Source organism: Uloborus diversus, chromosome 1, assembly GCF_026930045.1.
Source record: "Uloborus diversus isolate 005 chromosome 1, Udiv.v.3.1, whole genome shotgun sequence".
Lineage (NCBI taxonomy): Eukaryota > Metazoa > Arthropoda > Arachnida > Araneae > Uloboridae > Uloborus > Uloborus diversus.
The window spans coordinates 28,872,564-28,892,449 of NC_072731.1; the positions used below are offsets into that span (position 1 = coordinate 28,872,564).

Here is a 19,886-nt window from a genome sequence, read left to right on the forward strand (position 1 = left end):
TAAATTCCTGAGCAACAATTTATCTGCTTGCCAAGTTTGAAAGTAATCCGACTAAAACTGTGCATTTGAAGAAAGGAACATACACGCTAACACACAAACATACATCCATTTTTATTTATATAGATAAAATGTATTTTGATGAACTTTTTATTTTAAATTCTTTTTTTTCTTTTTGAAAGGATTTCTAATTTTTTTATGGAAATAAATATATTTGCTGCATTGCTTAAAAAATGCTGCTACTTTATTCGTTTTTTATTTATTTCTTACGCATCGTTTTCGCCAGATAAGGGAGGCAAATTTTGTTTCGAGAAATTAGTTTAAAGTATTAAAAAAGTATGTTTGTTAAAATTTGCTCTCATAGCTAATTAAGAAAATATTGATTAGATACTGTAAATTGATGTTGGTATATGGGAAAGTAAGGCTTCTGCACGGAACTCATGTTTTAAAATATTTTGATCAAACAGAGGCATTGACTTAAATATTTTTTTAAAAACTTTATTACGGATTGCTTTGGCATGTAGCATGTTGAGATGGAACAAATTGTCTGAGTTGATCAACACGTCATGTAATGCTCGTAACGAGAAAGTCGTGGTCCTTCCCCCCCCCCCCCCCCCCCGGGCCGAAAAAAAATATTCTCAGTTGAATGTGATACAAATTGCCATGAAAATACATGTAATTTTACCGTATTGTACGGTTCTGAACCTCAGTTATATTATTGTATTCTAATCAGAAAAGAAAAATCGCAAAAAATGTTAAAGGGTGTATTTTGTGGGTACGTCTTAATGCTTCAACAATCTTCTTAAGTGAGACTTTATTTAAGAGGATCTTCCCCCAATCAGCAAAAAATACACAAACTCCTCACATTTCGGCCGATACTCAGAACATTACCCTTAAAAAATCGGACTTTTGAATTCTTATGGTCAAGCGCGAATGTTTTGCATGGTTCAACTAGTAAAGTTATTAAAATAGGAGTAGAGAAGTCTAAAGTAGAGAAATTATGCTCAAAGCTACCTTGATTAACTGTAATTAAAATTATATTTGGTTCAAAGGAAGTTGTTTAATAGAATTTATGTAATCTATAATTAACCACAATTTATTCTTTTAAAGAAGTATTGGGAAATTCTTAGACAGCAGAACAACCATAACCTCCCCTCTGCCCGAAAAACATACATCTCAGTGGCTGGTTATTTTATCTGTTGGCCCATTTTCAAAATTCAGATTTTAACACATCATTTTGTTCCAAGTAGTAGTGTCAGTTTTATGAGTTTCCGTTAATACACGGCTGATAAATAGGCAGTCTATTTTTATCGTGGAACACATCAAAAATTGGTATTGATTGCAGCAAAACAAATTCAAAATCATCGATTTTTATTACTATTTTTTGTTTTCATCAGCCTAATTTAATGTATTGGATTAGTTCTTGTGAATATCATCAGATCAATTTATTTTTGCGAAGAATAACAGTATACTTGATTTATTATGAATATTTTCTCAGAAAAATAATATTTCTCCGTTATTTCTTATGAAGCCGTTTTTTCCCTAACGTGTTTAGGAAAATATCAATAGTGAAATAAAAATGTTTTCTGTGTGATAGGGAGAAAAATAAATTGAAAATCATTATTGGCGAACTATGTACAAAGATTTATGATAGAAGCAAAAGTATTTGTGAATTCATTTTATATACAACATTGAAATAATTTTTATGAGTTATGATTTAACTTTAAGGAATGAAATAAGTGTTGATAAATTAAAATACAACTGGGCACATGTATTAAAAAACTATTCACTATCGATTCAGTCAGTATTTGTCTTTATTTTTATTTATTTATTTAATTTTTGTTTTGCACTCACAACTGCTAAACAGTTTTTGAATGTTTTTTTTTTTAACAATCACGATTGCTTATTGTTCTCACTTGACAGTTTTGAATTCCTATGATTTTATTTCCTCCTCCCCACCTCCCTCTGCAGCACTACGATCGGCCGTTTCACGATGCTGCTCCCCTTGCGAAAACCGTCTCCAGGTTGCATCACTTACTTGCCTACACTTACACATACACCTACACACACAAACACATACACGCATACATACAGAGACATACACACACAACTACCCACACATACACATACCCCCCACACACAAACACACATACACACAACTACCCCCCCCCACACACATGCCTACACACATACACAAACCCCCACACACCCACAAACTCACACGCCTACATACACACACACACACACTCGTGATTGCGAAAAACATAATTTGAATTCACGATGTCAAAGTTCAAATTAATTTAATTATATTTTTTTTATAATTTATTATATACGTTTAAGTAAATCATCAATATTCAGTGCGACCAGTTCTGGATTTAGTATTAGTATTACAGTTAAACTATTTCATTTATTAGGGTCCTTTTTGTTGCTTGGTCATTTATATTTTTAAAAATATATATATCGATTTCGCTATGCATAAGCGTGTTTTTCCTTTCATTTTTTAATGCTGCTTGCGCTTTGCTGGATTGACCTGAGGGGGGGGGGCATGATGAGAATGATTTAAGCATTTCCTTTAAATGCAGCATAAAATATCCTGAATTTTAAGGGGTCCGAAAGTTTCAGCCCCGGGGAAAAAATTGAAAAAATATATAACATTTGTAAAGGATAACTGGAGCAAAAAAAATCACGAAAAAATTAGGCAAATAAAAGTTTTTTTAAGTTTTTTCTGCAAATTAAGGTGATGCAAACTAAAAATTGCTTTTGGTTTACCTAATCTTTGACAGAGGGATGAGAAAAGATTACGCGTCGTCACTTGCTCGCATCAGGTTTTGGTATAGTTGAATTTTGACGCTCCCCACAACCCACTGACAAATACAACACTGAATTAAATGCAAAACTATCATCAGTAAAATATACATAAAATTCTTTAAAAGAAATGGTGCATAAAAACAGTAATCAGAGAGTTACATTCGAACCATTCAAACAATTTATACTTTATACAATTGATAAGAAACAAAATTGAAGCACTTTTCAAGTCGACTCCCAAACGCATTTAATTAGTTTTATGGACCCTATAACAATTGAAAGTTTTAAAAGCCCTTCATTTTCACTTTGCACTCTCTAACGTCTTAGTTCTTGAATAAACAGTTTTACAGAATCGTTTTACATTTGTATGAAACTCCGGATTTAAATTTAAAAAAAAAAAAATCCTTTAGATTTCTCATTACGACATTTTTTTTTTTCCATTACAAGTATACAAGTAGTACAGAAAACGAAAATGAATAGAGAGATTAAGAGTATGGAATAAAAGTAAGATAAAAACAAGAAATAACAAAATAACTTTGGAAAAAAAACGTTAGTAAGATATGAAACATCTGAATCACAAGACATAAAACCATGATTTTTACATTTTTGATGCAGGATGTAGCAAGGAGCTGAATTTGACACATTTTGGCTTTCTCCCTCCATTCCATTCGTTTAAAAATTTTAAAATTCAATGTTTGTTACTACATTTTCTCAAATTTTCAAAGTTTTCAAGCATTTGAAAATGAAATTTTTTTTCAAGTACTTTTCATATTTTTAGGAGCGAATCATGCAGTTTTTAAGAAGTTGGGGACCCAAAGCAAAGTATTTCCAATTTAGTGCTCAGTGTGATTTATTTCACGTAAACATTCATGACTGCTTCTAAAAAAGTATTTGTCAGATTGAACAGAAAGAAAAACAAAATTCAAATAGTAGGGTAAGGTCACTAGTAACAGACAGTCATAAGTTTAGATTTAAATAATGAGTCTTTTAGACTGGTAAAACAGATATTGCTGTGGCCCATAAATACGGTGCAAACATCTAGTGTTATCAGAGTGAATTTTATAAACCAGTTTTTATTTGCAAGGCAGTGGTGGAATGTAACGAACAGCCTCCACGAGGTCTGCAGATGTTTCATCTTCATTTGAATTTGTTAAGGTTTTAGTTCTAAAAATAAAGAACGTTTGCACACTTTGAAAAGAAAAAAAGAAGTTTGTCTATTACTCATCCTTTCCTCATCCTGTCTGTTGCTGGTGTGGCGTACGTCAGAGAGAACATAACCTAACTTTGCCCCCGAACCTTGAGGTCCTTTTGGTTCAGTGCTTAAAGCACTGGGTTAGCACCACAAAGGTCCGTGGTTCAAATCCCTACCCGGACAATCATCGTCCACGTCATGGTGATCCCGTATGCCACATATTGGTGACTCGGACGTGATCTGAACACGCAACCTTCCGTATCATCAGATCTTTTGGTATCTGTTACTGGGGGATCGGATCGTTTTTTCGAAATTGAGCAAATAAAAATAGAATTAACTAGTTCAGAAGATCTAGTAGCAGCAAAACGTTAGATGCGTTGCTGTTGCAAGAGAAAAAAATAGTTAAAAAGTCTAAATACATTAAAATAGTTAGAAAATTGAGTTAAACTGAGAGCGATGTTTTAAGCATGTCTGTGACTGTTGCCTTTACCCCATATGTTAAATTTAAAAGCAAAAGTTGTAAGATGTATAAGAGATATTTTTCATTTATTAATATCAAAATATATCTTTTGCATTCCATCACAATAAGATGGCTCCTGGTCCTGATAGTTCAATTAAAAAAAAAATGAAAAATTGTTGACTGACTGGATAAAGGTTAAAGAAAAACTCAACAACTACACAATTGAATGAGAAAAAAATTAAAATTTGGTACAGTAAAACCTGTAAAGTTGACCACCCTTGTAAGCTGACCACCTGCCTATGTTGACCGCTTTTGTCAGGAACGGAATTAGTCCAATCTCATATAATGAAGGAAAACCTCTGTAACTTGACCACCTGTCTATCTTGACCACTAATGTACGCCAAATTTGGTTTGGAGTATTGTAAAAAACCCTTTGTAAGTTGACCACTTGGTTTATCTTCTTAAACTTTTTTCAGCAAATTATTTTATTTTATTATCTATTTATTTATTATTATTATTTTCTTTTTGATAGCTTTCTAAGAATGTTTTTAATGCTTTGATGACGGACTAGCATTTTACTAACTAAACTGCAGCATAAAGCTTATGCTGCTCTATATCCTCCAAACTTGTTTTTCATTTGTTGTTCTATTTGAGATAGCTTGTTGTACTCTGTTCAATGAAAATATGTGTCAGTAGAAAAGTTCAAAGTCTTTTCTTTCAGTTACAATATGTTATGCCAACACAGGAATTGTGCTACAAAGAGCAGGCACGTATCTATACATTTTGGGCCCCCTGCTACAAAATATGTAGAGGCCCTCCCTAGTGGCCAGCAGTGTCTATTTGTAAAGTAAATAAGTCTTAGTGCTATTTTTTTTCTATTTTTTCTTCAATTTCTAGGACCGATAGTCCCTTTAAGGACACGGGCCCCTCGCACTGCGGATACGCAGATCTGAGCCTGCTAATGCGTAAAGTTACATATTTCTGGTGCAATTGATTAAGACATAGGACATTTTAATTGTGCCTTTATGAACTGGGAGAGTCGAGCTTGTTGCTCTTTGTGCTATAAGTTTTACATAAAAAGCTTCAAAAAGAAAGTTAATTGAACTTGAGATTAATAAAAAGTATGAAATATTAAAATTGATTTAAAATGAAGAAAGCCAGAGAAATTTAACTAGCACATATGGAATTTCTAAAACTGCAGTGTGTATTATAGTTAAAAACAAGGAAAAAGTTTAAAAAAATATTTGGATAGTATTTTGAGCAATCACGATTGCTTATTGTTTTCACTTGACAGTCCTTGATGTTCCGGTTCCTTTTTCAGCTTGGACCAGTCCTGCAGCACCACCGTCCACCGGCGGCGGCGTGGCTGGTCCTGAGCACTGTCCCCCGGAATCCACTTTTGCTGGGCGCTGGCGTCCATGTCCTACACACGCATGCTCATACACAATCGCCTACGCGCGCACGCTTTTACACACATACACACGCTTACGTGCACACACGTAAGCCTACACACACACGCACACAACTATATACACGTAAGCACCCAGGAGGAGGGACATGCTTGGGCGGGGGAGCCATTTCTAGAAACAATAACTCTAACCAGTAGAGTCTTGTCGCAACTCGTGATTGCGAAAAACATAATTTGAATTCAAAGTTTCGGAATTCAAATTACAGTTAATTTTTTTAATAATTGTTTCACTTTCAATGATGTTAAACAATGAAAGTGAGTTGAACAGAAAGAGTAAGGGTAAATTACTCAAAAAATGAATCGTGCAAGAAATAACAAAAAAAATAAAAATAAAATAAAATAAAATAAAAAATCATTACCACCCTTTATAAGATGACCACCTGTCTAAGTTGACCGCCAAAGTTCTGCACCGCGAGTGGTCAACTTACACAGGTTTCACTGTACCTCGTTTAAGTTTTTTAATTAATGATTATTATTTGAATTCCCGGAAGCACGGAGGGCGATCTCGATGCTACTTAATTTACTGCTCGTTTTAAACTGCGGAGCTCAGTCAAAATATAAAGACTGACAAGAACTCGAAAATTAGGGAATATTTTAGGTGGTAGAGCATACAGTTTTTAATGTTAAAATAAAGAACCAAGAAAGTTATTTTCCATGTAAATCAGTGATATGTTTCAAACATTAACGGAATAAACTTTCTTTATGAGTTTTGTACCCATATAATTTAGGAACATTTATATTCACAGCTGTTTTTCTATATGATAAAAACGTTTGCTTGTTCAAAACAGAAAATTCCAATTTCAAATACAAAGATTGGAATGGAATAAATAAATTCCTTTGTGTTTAAAAAGTCAAAAAGATATACAACGTTTTCTCTGTACACTGAAAAAAAGTAACGTCAAAGAAATTGTGCAATAAAGTGTGTGGCGGATCTGCGTCCAGGAGACCCCATAATAAACACAGCCTTGAAATTTAGTTCAAAATACTTCGGGTCCTGGGGATTTTCCCCCGAAGTTTTTTATTTTAAATTTCCAATTAAGTTGTTTTATAATTGTTTTCTTAAGCTGAAATTTCACGTAAATTGCCTATTGAAGGAATCAAAGATTTCCCACACCCCTTAACATTCTATGTAGTTTACTTTTTTTTCTACATCAAATAAATTTTGTTTTAACTTTGTCAATTAAGTATGATAGCATATATAAAGGTCTCTATTTTAACAGAAAATCCTGTGCTCAACTCAATTTAAGCCCTTTGCGTAAGAACAAAATATATTACAAGAGAATTCGAAAGCAATTTTAACGTACAAAATTGCCGTTTTGTAATGCCCAGGAGCCCCTTAGCCCCTATAGCTCTGCAAGTTAGTACAAGTTAGCTTAAAACCCGTGAAAGTGGTGGTGTTGCATCAAGAGTTTAAACTAATACGAGCCAAATCAATTGCATTTTAGTCTCAACTAAATAAATTTAATTTAATTAATTAAGATTAATTTATTTATTCCATAATTTCTGTTTACGAATAATCAAGCAATTTTTTGAAAAATTTTATTACTTTTACTAAAATCGTTAAAAACACCATCACTTGCTGAGTATTCGTGTTGTTGGAGAAGGCTTTTTGCTTTTACTGAAAGTTGCTAGATTTGTGATTGATCAATATCTGAACTTCATCTCCTTAATTGTCCTTTGCAGAGTTTTTCAAAAAGTAAACGAATATATTTGGGAGAAAAAGGCCCGTTAAAATTATTTGTCTGACCCTGCGATTTATTAAAACGTGATTTAAACTAGGGCCTCTAAAGTTCTATTCTGTGAAAATGCAATAAAATCCATTAGTAATAGTGTATATTACTGAAATAAAGCTACAGTATTATTTTACTTAAAAAAGGAAAACATTAGCTGTTATTCTTAAATTAATTCACTTAGATTTTTATTGAACTTTGATTCCATTTGAGCTTTGTGGAAGAACAATTTGTCAGTTCCTGTTATTTAGATTTCATTGATATCTGTAACTATCAAAGGAAATCAAGTTAATATTTAGAAACATTAAACAACTGAACAAAACACTTTGCGCAGGGGTTTTCAAACTGGGTGCCGTAAAAAGAGGCAAGAGAAGCCTTGTCCATTGCATCAATATATATTTAAGGTGGGTGTGCAAAATAAAGTCATGCAGACCATTAAGGTAATTCCCTCCTTGTCTGATGTAGAATTGAAAATTTGCTAAATCGTGACTTCATCGTCTTCAGAAACATTAAGTGATGATAAAGTGCTCTCAACAAGCAGTTTCTAATAACTAGGCAACAGTGTTCTAAATGTTATTACAGAAGAGTGATGTCAAAACCACCTGACCTTATTTTACAATAAGTTTTATTTCTACGTGGATCACTGTTTATGAAAAAAGTTATTTATTGTTTTTGAAGTCTAATTATGTAGTTGATAAATTTTTAAAAAGAAAACTAGTCGTATATCGTCATTTTTTCTTGTAATTTGATAACATAGAAGAGTACATTGTTTGTCAACAAGGCCATGTTCGCTTTATTTTCACTCCGGTGCCTTTACGATAAGACACCGGAGTATCGAGTCCTGGGATGTGTATGCTGCACATATGTGAGGAGTCTTTCAAAACAGATTATATCCACTTTTGGAAAAGACAATTTCTTTTTCGTTTTCAGAATTTCTAATATAAACCCTATCGACCCATGAATTTTTTTCTTCTTGAAGTGGTTTATATTTACTGTTAAGAACTGCGTATCCTCTGGTTTTACCACCAAACAGTGTCCTTATTTCTTGCCAGGTCTTTTACAGCAAAGAGGAACTTATTCGCCGTTACCCACTCATTTACTTTCTGATTAAAAGCTGAGGATTTCCAATCAAGAGTGAGCCCGTATTAAGAGATCGCAGTACTTTGCGCTTTGTGCAAGTCTGTAACCAGTTAGGCAAGCGCGACACCAAATTGTGATTATTAAATCAATATTAAATAATCAATATCAGTATAATTGTGATTAATCAATAGTTAAATTGTGATCAATTGAAAAACTGATTAATTGTGACAAATTTTCATCTATTAATATCTAAAACGTTGTTATTTGAATCGGCTTGAGTGGTTTTATTTCATTCTTAAATGGATCGAAGGTCCTTTTTTTCCTGAAATGTTCAATGAAAAGAATAAAGTAAATAGGAAGGAATAAAGTAGAGTGAGTATATATATATATATATATATATATATATATATATATATAACTGTTGAATATTTTGTTTTAATGTAAAAAAGTTTATTTCTAAAGAAAATGCGTCTTGCTTTTCTTTTCTTTTTCTTTGAAAAAGGGGATGATATCCACTGTTTTACACCAAAAAGGAATGTATCCAAAACATTATTGGTAATTTAGGTCAGGTAAAATTGAGGAAAACTTACTAGACTTATACCAACAGTCAATTGTTATTCTACGAAAATATTGAGAGAAATTCGAAATTCTAACAGTTAATGTTTGTGCGTAAAACGTTTTTTTTTTTTTCCAGTTTGCCAAAAAAGTATAAAACTGGATATAATCCGTTTTGAAAGTAAACTCCTCATGTGCAGGAGTGACAAAAAACAGAATGCAACAGTATCAGTTTCTCCGAATGTGACTATTGACGGTGGAAGTAAATATGAAGGTTTTGGCAATGCTTTTAAGGTTTAATGTGGATTAATATATATGTCTTGCTTAGTATTTTAGATTTTTAAAATTATTTTTAGTTTCATAAGATTTTTTTTTTTTTTTATCTTCAACTCTGCGTGAAGTAATCCTTGCCCAGAATTTTCCTTATACGAAACCCATGGTCTTTACACAGCTAAATTGTCTTTCTTTGGTTAAAAAGCTGAAAACTTAAATTGTCACTTGTAGCCCAGTAAATTTAGAACAAAAATATGGTCGATGCACCACAACTTTATAATTAGCTGAATTTTTCAGAATAAGTTCCTGAACATGTGTAGAAAAAATCGTGAAAAGTTCCCTAAGTTCCCATGTGAGCTTCGATCCAAAATGGCGGATCAAAGATGGCTGCCTAGTACTTTTTGTTTTCCTTATAACTCGGTCAAAAATGAAAATTATTCAGTTCTGAAAAATACTGTAGGCTCTAGAAGTAATGTTGTTTCGATACATAACTTAAAATAACCAATAAAAAATTTGACATCAAAAACTGAAATTTCTGTGTTTTATGTAACGTGTAACAGAACGCATAAGCTACTAAAATAAATATTTTAAAATATTTTTGGGGGTATTTTTTTAAAAATATTTTCTTCATATATTAGTCAATAGCTGTTATTTTTCATTTTTAAATAATGCTATGTATGTTTAAATTGGTGCTTATGTTTTATCGACATTTCCCTATAAAAAGCTATAAACATATATATGATCTGCAAATTGTGTTTTGAGTCAGAAATGCAAAATTTTCATTGTGAAAATTCAATGCTGATCTGTTTAGATCTTTGAATCTACCATAAATCGTAAAGTGGCTCCAAATTCCTTTTGTAATATTAAATGAATTAAAACAATTAAAAAAAAACACCCACAGTAACGATAGAAATTTCAAAAATCGTTCAAAGCTTTTTTTTAAATAAAAAGATCATTGTTATGCAAAATGGTATTTTTCGTGCATTTAAGTAGCAAATAGTTACTCAAGAATGTTTTTTTTAATTGTGTTCCGTCCGTAGTATGTGACAATGGAAAAAAGCCTTCAACCTAAGGAAGTTCTCTTGGAGAAGACAAACTTCAGAAGAAAAAAGGGATTATTATTAAGAAATGAGCGTTCTATTCAGTCTTCCACAGTTTTTGACCAGGATGCTGCTGTTTTCAAATCAAACCATAATTTAAGAGATATCTCAATTATGAATTATCCTCTCAACTACCCTCGCTTTTTAGTTGGGTTTCTCTGAGAAAGGATAAAAAGTCAAGCATGGCAGCTATCATTGAATCAGTAGAGCCTTTTGTTAAGCCACCCCCCACCAACGTCTTTGTCCATTAAATATGAAGGATTTCATATGCTCGCATTGGCATGGAACGAGTCAGATATATAATAAAAAGACATATGCCTCAAATGCCTCAGGCGTCTTCAGAAAAACATCTCTTTATGTGAAGCAGTAGTTTTGAATGGATACGCGTATGCATTACCAACTAACATTGGGAAGAAACAAAAAGAGTAATGTCGAAAATGTCTGAGACTACTGCTTTTTGAAGAAAATGTAGTGGGAACGACTATATAGACTAACTTTTTGCGGAATTCTGAGAATAAATCAAGATTCAAATTATGGTGGAATACTTCCGATTAGGAGGAATAACTGCTGTACAAATGTATAAGGAAGCCAATTCACTATTTTGCTCAATTGCAATAAAAACATGCCAGAACAGCTCCAGACTAGTCGCAGTAATAGATACTGATACAGATTTGCTCTCGATTTTAAGTGAAAGAGGTATGTCTCGAAAATCACTATATTTTTTACCCCCAAAAAAATTTAATACAAAGACAAATGTTGCAATATATTGAAAGTACAAGAAGCCTTGGGTCCATTGAAGAATCCTCTTCTTTTGCTCCACGCAGCCACAGAATGTGACTCCGACTCCATATCAGCTATATTCAGAAACGGTAAATTTTGGGCTTTCAAGTTGCTAAAGGAAAATCTCAAACTGCTTTCTCTGATTTCACAGCTCAGTCGTTTTCAGCTTGATACATCCAGAAAAGGGCACCCAGATTGTAGAAGTTTTGCAGAAACATCTTTTTGTAGGGAGTAACATTTAATTCTCTTGACATCTTACGATACAACCGCTATAATAATTAAATAACCAAAACTCCTTCTTAAAAATTTAAAGCTTGGCAACTCTTCCACCCACAGGTGCAGTTGCTTCACAATATAAATTTTATATTTATCCAAAAATACAACAGTGACTAAGAAAAACTTGTATCCAATTAAATGGGGATGAGTTATGAAAAGGGTGGACTGTTCACAACGCTTTTGTCGCTTCCCGAAGCTTCCGAAGGAATTAATTCAGCATTTAATGTTTTGTGACTAAAAATTAACAGTAATTATGTGAGACTGTGATCTAAATGCCAATGAAGACGCAGACTTTTAATGTTCCAAGTTTTGCAAGCGTTGTTTAGGTGAAAATTACATTTCTTTGCACAGTTTCGAGGATGATGATATTGAATGTTGATGCTTTTTTTTCTAGATTTTTGCTAACATTACTATCTTTTATTTATATATTTTATATGCTATTCAAAATTATATTATATGTCAGTTTTTAAAGTACTAAATACATAATATTCTGCAATTTTTTTGAAAATTCATTATAAGGTCACTTTTTTTCTCTTATCCTATTCTCATTCCAAAACTAGAAATAGCAAGATTTCTTTCAGAAATGAAATAAAAGCTACATGATTATTCAATGAATGGAATATATCAATCATTTTGCAGTTCATATTTTAAAAAGAATACCACAAAAAAATCCTTATTTTAGTAGCTTACGTAGAAAATAGAACTCTTAGCTTTTGATGTCAAAACAATTTTTTGGACTTTATTATTGGTTATTTTAGGGTATGTATTGAAACAGTATTACTTTTAGACCATACAAGTTCTTTTAGAACTGAAAAGTCTTCATTTTTGACCGAGTTATATATAAAACAAAAAGCACTAGGCGGCCATCTTTGATCCACTATATTGGATGGAAGCTCACATGGGATCTTAAGGGACTTTTCAGGATTTACTCTACATGTTATGAGAAGCTAATTCTGAATATATTTCTTAATTATGAATTTGTGATGCAAAAAATCCTAAATTTACTGGGTTATTGGTTTAATTTTTTTTCTTGGTTTTGATGAGTTATCCGGTGAATATGCAAAAGCTGGAGCCGTTTCAATCACAAACGAATGAAATACTAGGTTATGAGTATTAGGGTGGCCTTATTTGATGCCCTTACCTTAAGTAATAGAGTTGGACTGGGGTGCCGTGAGAAAACTCTGAATCTTCAAAGGGTGCCGCGAGTCGGAAAAAATTCAGAACCCCTGTCTTAATTGAAAAGTTTCCGCAATGAAATACCCAAATAAGTAAAATCAGAAACTGGTAGCTTTCAGAAGCGTTACTGCGTGGGTTATAGCCTCCTTGATTCTGTATGTGGTAAAACGAAAAAGGAATTTTATAAGTAACTGCTGAAAAAAATATTTCAAATATTGTAGTTTACACCATTTTTATTTAGATCAAAACTAAGTTTATAAAAATGGCGTTGAGTATGCAATAGAATGCTGAATAAAACGCGTCATGCAACATAAGCTTCCATAAAATACTAGGTAAATAAAAATGTTTTGAATTTACATTAAAATCTACTGCTTAACTAATGAAGAATAACATTTGCTCAATTAAATAGTGCTAACATTTTCAGAGGAACCATTATGTTCAAAAATCTAAATGCTTTTTCATATGTAATGGTATGTAAGAAGGTATTTTTCTTGGCCTTGCTTTCTTTGTTTCTTTTCTTGTATCGGTTGGTGGATTTGTGAATAGGTTCTGAGATTTTTTGAGGAAATCCAAATCCATCTGCTCATCTAAATAGACGCTATTCACGAATTTCAACAAGAGATCAACTTTACCATTGAAGGAATCAACCACATCACTTTTCTTCGCAGTTTCCGGCTTTATTGTTACTGCAGGTTCCACTCGGCCTTTGCGACTTTTGTTCAATCCCAAGAGTAACTTCAATCGAGCTATAATAAAAGGTAACAATTCATAATCGCTGTTTTGAAGCTTGACATCGTATTTTACTTCTTCAAATGACTGGATTATTATCGTTAGAAGTATATTCACCAGTATGACTGATGCCGTCAGCGCAAACGTGAAAAAGGCCAATGGTGCCACAACTGGCGATGCAGATTCCATGTCTTCGTAGTTGAACTTCTTTAACATCATACTGATGGACGATTCGAACGATGCGAAGAAGGAACAGAATTCTCGAACGCCTCTACCCAGTGTTAACCAGAACAAAGCAACGAATGCGAAAAATACAACCAACAAACAGATGCTGTAGCCCTTTAATTCTTTCGCACATAGGCGGAGGGTGGCTGTCATGCTGCCTATTCTCTTATTGAACCTAAGCAACTTGATGAACTTCAAAGTAGCAAGTGACATCAAGAAACCTATCAGGTAACAAAAGGCTTCGTCCAGTAACAAAACTTCTTGAAGTTTAATATAACCCGTACCTTCTGTAGCCGTAAATATCTCCAAAATGCGCCAAGTAAGTATGAGTTTGTATACCTCTGCACTAATAGATGCATAAGCAGCCAACAAGTTGAAAGTTTCTGCGATGTTCCAGTACTGACTGAAATACTTTCGTCCATCTCTATATAATGCAGCAAACTGACAAATGCTGTGATAAATCGTAAAAATAATAAACCCAATCTGGCATATCATCTGCAGTAGCCCTGATCCAGTATGGTATTGTAGGAGCTTTATTGGATCAATATGATAATACGGTACAATACCACCACCTGGAACAAACTCAGCAACTATTGTGACGACGACGAATAAGTTTACTTGTGCGTTGTATGTTCCAAATTCAATGAACACCGCTCTGGTGTCTTGATTAATCCAACCATTTTTCTCTAACTCGTACATTTTTTGTATTAGTTTAGCTCCATCTTCGTAACGCTTGGCGATTAGTGGCACAATATATCCACCTCCACCGTACCAATCTAACTGTCCCCAAAAAGGAAAACCATTTAATTGTTTTGCTGTCATGTACTTGTATTCAGGCGGGATTTTTGAACTCATAGTCAGATTTCTATACCAGAATTTTTTATAAAATCTACTTTCCTCATTGATAAGACTCGAATAGCCAGCACAGTCGGGTATAATACTCTCCACAAACCGAGATACAGTACAGGAATCTGAAAATATAAAAAAACAAGACTTTACTTTTGTGGGAAAAATGTTCTTTAACAAGTACGTTCTTTAACATGCTTTGCCAATATGGGCCAAATAATTTAAGCATTGGAAGATAAGCCCTTTTCTCATCGTATATGTGCAAAGTTTTTTTTTTTTTCTTTTTTGCTAAGTCATCAGCATTTATTCTAGCGTTAAGTTTTCAACATGATTTACTGCTCAACAGTAACACTTATCTTTTTTTTGCTCGAGCTCATATTATTCAGAAATAATACAAGTATGCTTTTCATGTTCAGCTATTCCGACTTTTTATTCTTAAAACATGTAGCTTATGATGCCAATCTGGCTTTTTCTCCCTACGGAAAAACTTTTCAAAACGTTTTCATGAAAATCCTTTTTGTTGACTTCGCATTCATACTTCTAGTGCCACATGTTCTTAACATATATTTATTTTTATGCTAGTGTACGTAAAGGACAAATACTCGGTTAAAATGAACCGGGACCCGCTACCTGTCTTCCAATACCCGCAAAATCGACCATTATGGCGGTGGTGGTTTTGCGGTCTGGCAGACATCATGTTGGATGACCGCACACCTCTACATGTCTTTGAGAGAGGCTCTGTGACAGTTGCGAGGTATAGGGATGTGGTCTTGGAACCCTCTGCTCACCTCTTGAGGGGCACTGCTTGCCCTGAGCTAATTTTACATGGATGTTAACGCAAGTCCACATAGAGCTCTGCGGGTTGACGAATTTCTGGAAGAAAGGATATTCATTGGATGGATTGGCCAATCAGATTTCTAGACTCAAATCCAATAGAGTATGTTTGGGACACTCTCGGGATTGCAATCACAACTCGCAACACCCGTCCATAGCCTGAGAACAGCGTTAATGAACGAGTGGAAACAATTGCAGTAGGATCTCATAAACTGCTTCATTTCAAGTATGGAGTCACACTGCGAAGGCAGTATGTCTTTTAGAGGTTCCACCTTCTAACCCATATTTTTGTTCAATTTCGCAACCACTGTTTCATACAATTCGACTCTAACGATTGTTTTTAATGATCATGCGTGTGTATTTTAAATTTTGGATGGTTATTTGTTTTGTATTGTTTCAATAGATGTACACACCAAATTTCATTAAAAAACGGTCCAGTAGTTCTGGAGATAATAGACCAAATCTAAAAATTCTCTTAATTTCTTACACCAGTGTACTTACAAACTTTGCTATTTTAAAGCAATTTTAAAGCGTTATTTTTGTCCCCCCAAAAAAGTTTTTTACTTAAGCATTCGCTTAGGGTGACACATTTTTAATTAGATATAAGCATGTGCATACTGTTTAGATTTCACAAATATGTTCCTAATCGTTCTCGCCACTGCATGGATTTTTTTTTTCTTCATTTTACTGTTGAATCTTTTCTCTATGTCGATATTCTAATTATATATTCTGATAGCGGCACTACAAGCTGTCAATTATTTTAGCAAATGGGTGATATCGCCTTTTTCATTTTTTACCATTTTCGTGTGATTTCTCCGAGAAAACATCCAGCATTCTAAACAATTGAACGTATCATACCCAACAAAATTTACAAGTAATGCGCTAGCAAATTTAATGTAGCGCAAGCGCTCAATCAAGAACTTTTTTTTAGTCAGTTAAAATTACTAACCTTTCCGTGTCCTGATTTGACGCAAAACGGGATATCCTATTTTGAAGTTACTCCTGTCGTCTATTAAAAGACGTAGCCCAAGTGGTGGTCTTCCATTGTACCACACTCCAGCAAACAATTCAGGCAAAAGCGCTTCTCGGGTCCAATTCCAAAATCGAACTTCATTGTTGATCTAGACGGGAAAAGCAAGGAATTTTGATGTTAAAGGAAATAAAGTATACAAAACTTGGAGAAACTCAAAATATAGTCTTAAGGGTGCATTCTAGAACCGGTGAAAAGGCACATGTATTCTTAGCATCTTGACCAGACTCAAAATACTTTAATTTCTTATCGAAAAAAAAAACGAGCTGATGTGTGCATCACATGACTTCTTTTTACTCGAATTTAATGTCATTTTCACATTATTGGCAGTTTTAATGTGATTGAATAGTTTACTCTCTAAATATCACCAACAGTGGCCAAAATGAAACCAGTTTAAAAAGAAAATTTTAAAAATCGCCACATTTGTCCCCAAGTTGGCGACAAAACTTGGCGACCAAAAGACTGGCGATATATCGCCTAAAATCCGCCAAATTATAACACCACTTGAGTTTACATCAAAATTAACAATGATTTCCCCCCTCCCCAAAAGGGGCAAAAGACCCCCTTTGGAGCATCCGAATGCAACCAAAAAAGGAGGTGCACAACTAGACCTCACTAGGAGTCTAAGTACCAAATTTCAACTTTGTAGGACATTCCGTTCTTGAGTCATGCGACATACATACGCACATACAGACGTCACGAGAAACCTCTTTGTAATTAACTCTGGGATCGTCAAAATGGATATTTCGGGTGTCTGTACGTTCCTAGCCATATATCCACGTGTGGTCGGGTTGAAAAATAAACTCAACATTCATTCGGGGGTGAGCAAAATGGAATTTATGGCCGATTTTTGAGTGAAAATTTTTTCGCGAATACAATACTTCCTTTTTTGTAAAGGGAAGTAAAAAAAGGCTTCAGAACTGTCTTCAACTTTGAGAAACACATTATTAAAACAAAACACTAGGACATATTGCTCAAACGAAAAGTTCAAAATTGTGAAAGCTCCTCCGTTGTGTATTAATGAGTTTCATTTTGTGTACTTACTTTATTGAAATCGTTCCACAGGTCTCCGGGCTTGATAAAGTTGTTAATAGTAGTTTCTCTGATGTAAAAACTATTGGGATCTCGGTTGCCGAAGCTGAGGATCATTAGAATCCACAAATAGAGAGCGTAGACTCCGATTTCCTTCAGTACTTGGTACATGCGTACTTCCTTTTCGCGTACTTTACGAGCTGCTTCCAGGGCGAGTGGATCTATCGGGAGGTATTTTGGTCTTTGAACAGTAATACCTTTATCTTAAAGAAAGAAAAATCTTGAAATATCAAATATTTTCAAGACATGTCGGCATATTAGACATATTAAATAACTTCTCCACTGCTTCAAATATATTGTGTAACCTCGTTTTGAAAATTTAATGAGAAAATCTTTATTACTCTATGTGTCTTGGGAAGAAGAAGTAAAAAGAAGTATGCAAAAGAGCTGCACCTTTTTTTTTTTTTTTTTTGGAGGGGAGGATAACGTTCAAAAGGGCTATTTGCAGAGTATTATAGTAGTAAATGCGTAGTTGAGTGAATGTGATTGCCGCGATGTTGATCTCTTTTTTTCTATCAAGGAAAAACATGCAAGCCTTTGATATTGCTTCTTCGGATGCTGTTCGTACTATCGCACGTTACATAAACTAAATATTAATTTTATGTTTTTTTTTTTTTCAATTTTAAGAATTTAAGTTGTTTTTAAAAATTACAATGGGGGGGGGGGGAAATTGCATCCTCATATTTATAATAGCGAATTCACTGATCGAGTAACCCTCCAGATGTCACCAACAATGAAACTCGCGCCATGGCATGAAAATTGGTAATATTTTTTGGTAATGTTTGACATGCAGGGAAATGCTTTATTTTGACAAGGCTGGACTGGATCCAGTATTTTAAATGTTTTACTGGTAAAATTGCCATTTTAGAAGAATGAAAAAACGGAAAAGTGGTGAACAATGAACGCCATCTATTGGAGTTTAGGATAAATCCACCGGAGTTAGGGTTAGAATTTCAACTACCAAATAGCACTAAGCAAGCAATTGATTCGTTCAAATGAAGAAACAATTTTCACCCATCATATCTAAATGGGCAATTTTCTTGTTAGTAAGAATAATCCATATAAATTTATACCAGATAAATTTTCATTGTAAATAAATAAATTTACATAATATTTCCCATTCATTGTTTTTATCTTAATATACGGGCCATGTGGCTACTTGTAAGGAAAAGTTGCTCCTACACCTCTCTGGTGGAGCGTGGATATAGGAGTGAGTCATAAACGTTTTGGATACTGCTAGAAGTCAAGTCATAAAATTTTTGTGCTAGTTTATGACGTGTTTGGGACAGGCAGTTAAGGCTGAGGTAATTGAACTTTTTATCATTAGCCAACTAACTCTCCAAATAGAGCCATATGATTTTTTCTTGTTGACATACCTAAAGGATACACTGTTTATGCCTCCCCCCCCCCCCGTCCCTCATCTAATAATCCGGAAAAATCGGATCCCCGCAACAATTGCTATATTGGCCGTGAACTTTCGTTACAACGTGTATCAATCACCCTGTATTTTAATACTGTCGTTCTGCTTTTTATCCGTCACAATCACAGTATAGTAAAAGTTTTCTATGTGTGCCGTTGTTTAGAAAACTATTTTGTAGGGCTTGCCTGTCACATAGTAGCTTAAATTAACTCAAGAGACATTTTAAATAATTCAAGATAAAACTTACTATTATAGTTACTTTAATGGTGAAATGATAAGGTTCAGTCATATTACAAACACCTCAAAGGGGAAAGACATCGAGTGTTCCGAATACAATCCAATTCTTAAAAGAGCGTAGAATAATTCAAAGTTGCCATTAATGCTTCCTTTTAACAAAATTTCGGTCGCACGAAACATAATTCTTTTAATAAAAGTCTTCCCTGAATTTCACAAGTCATAACTTATTTATTCAGAGATTCAAAAAGATGGTAACTGTGCTTCTGACACACAAAAGAAAGTAAGTTTCAGAGCCATTAGTTTAAAACTTTGAATCACAATTATCGGAAAGCTTCCGTTGAGTTTTTACTATAAATTTCAATTCTTCCATGACCTTCGTATGTTTCAGAATTGAATTATCTTCATAAGTATAAATGCAAAGTGTCTTCACACATTTTTCCTCACACTTGTTTTCTGAAAGAAGTTAATGTTTCAAGTTTGATTACTATTTTTATCTTTTCTCACTAACAGTTTCCTTTCCTTTTTTAATATTTTCATTATATTTTAGAAAACGTCCTCTCCTCCGTTTACAATTCACTTCA

The 19,886-nt window shown here is 33.7% G+C and overlaps 1 protein-coding gene across 1 annotated transcript in view; it reads right to left on the bottom strand.

Moving 5' to 3' along the window:
- Positions 1-13,213: 13,213 nt before the first annotated feature.
- The window catches only part of LOC129234330 (location of vulva defective 1-like), a 196,802-nt gene continuing 190,129 nt past the window's right edge, over positions 13,214-19,886 (bottom strand). Inside the window, exons 33-35 of the mRNA XM_054868323.1 lie at positions 17,601-17,851; positions 16,476-16,647; positions 13,214-14,817 (exon numbers count right to left, since the gene is read on the bottom strand). Coding sequence (XP_054724298.1) covers positions 13,331-14,817; positions 16,476-16,647; positions 17,601-17,851 — 1,910 coding nt within the window. The 3' untranslated portion in view covers positions 13,214-13,330. The remainder of the gene's footprint in view (positions 14,818-16,475; positions 16,648-17,600; positions 17,852-19,886) is intronic.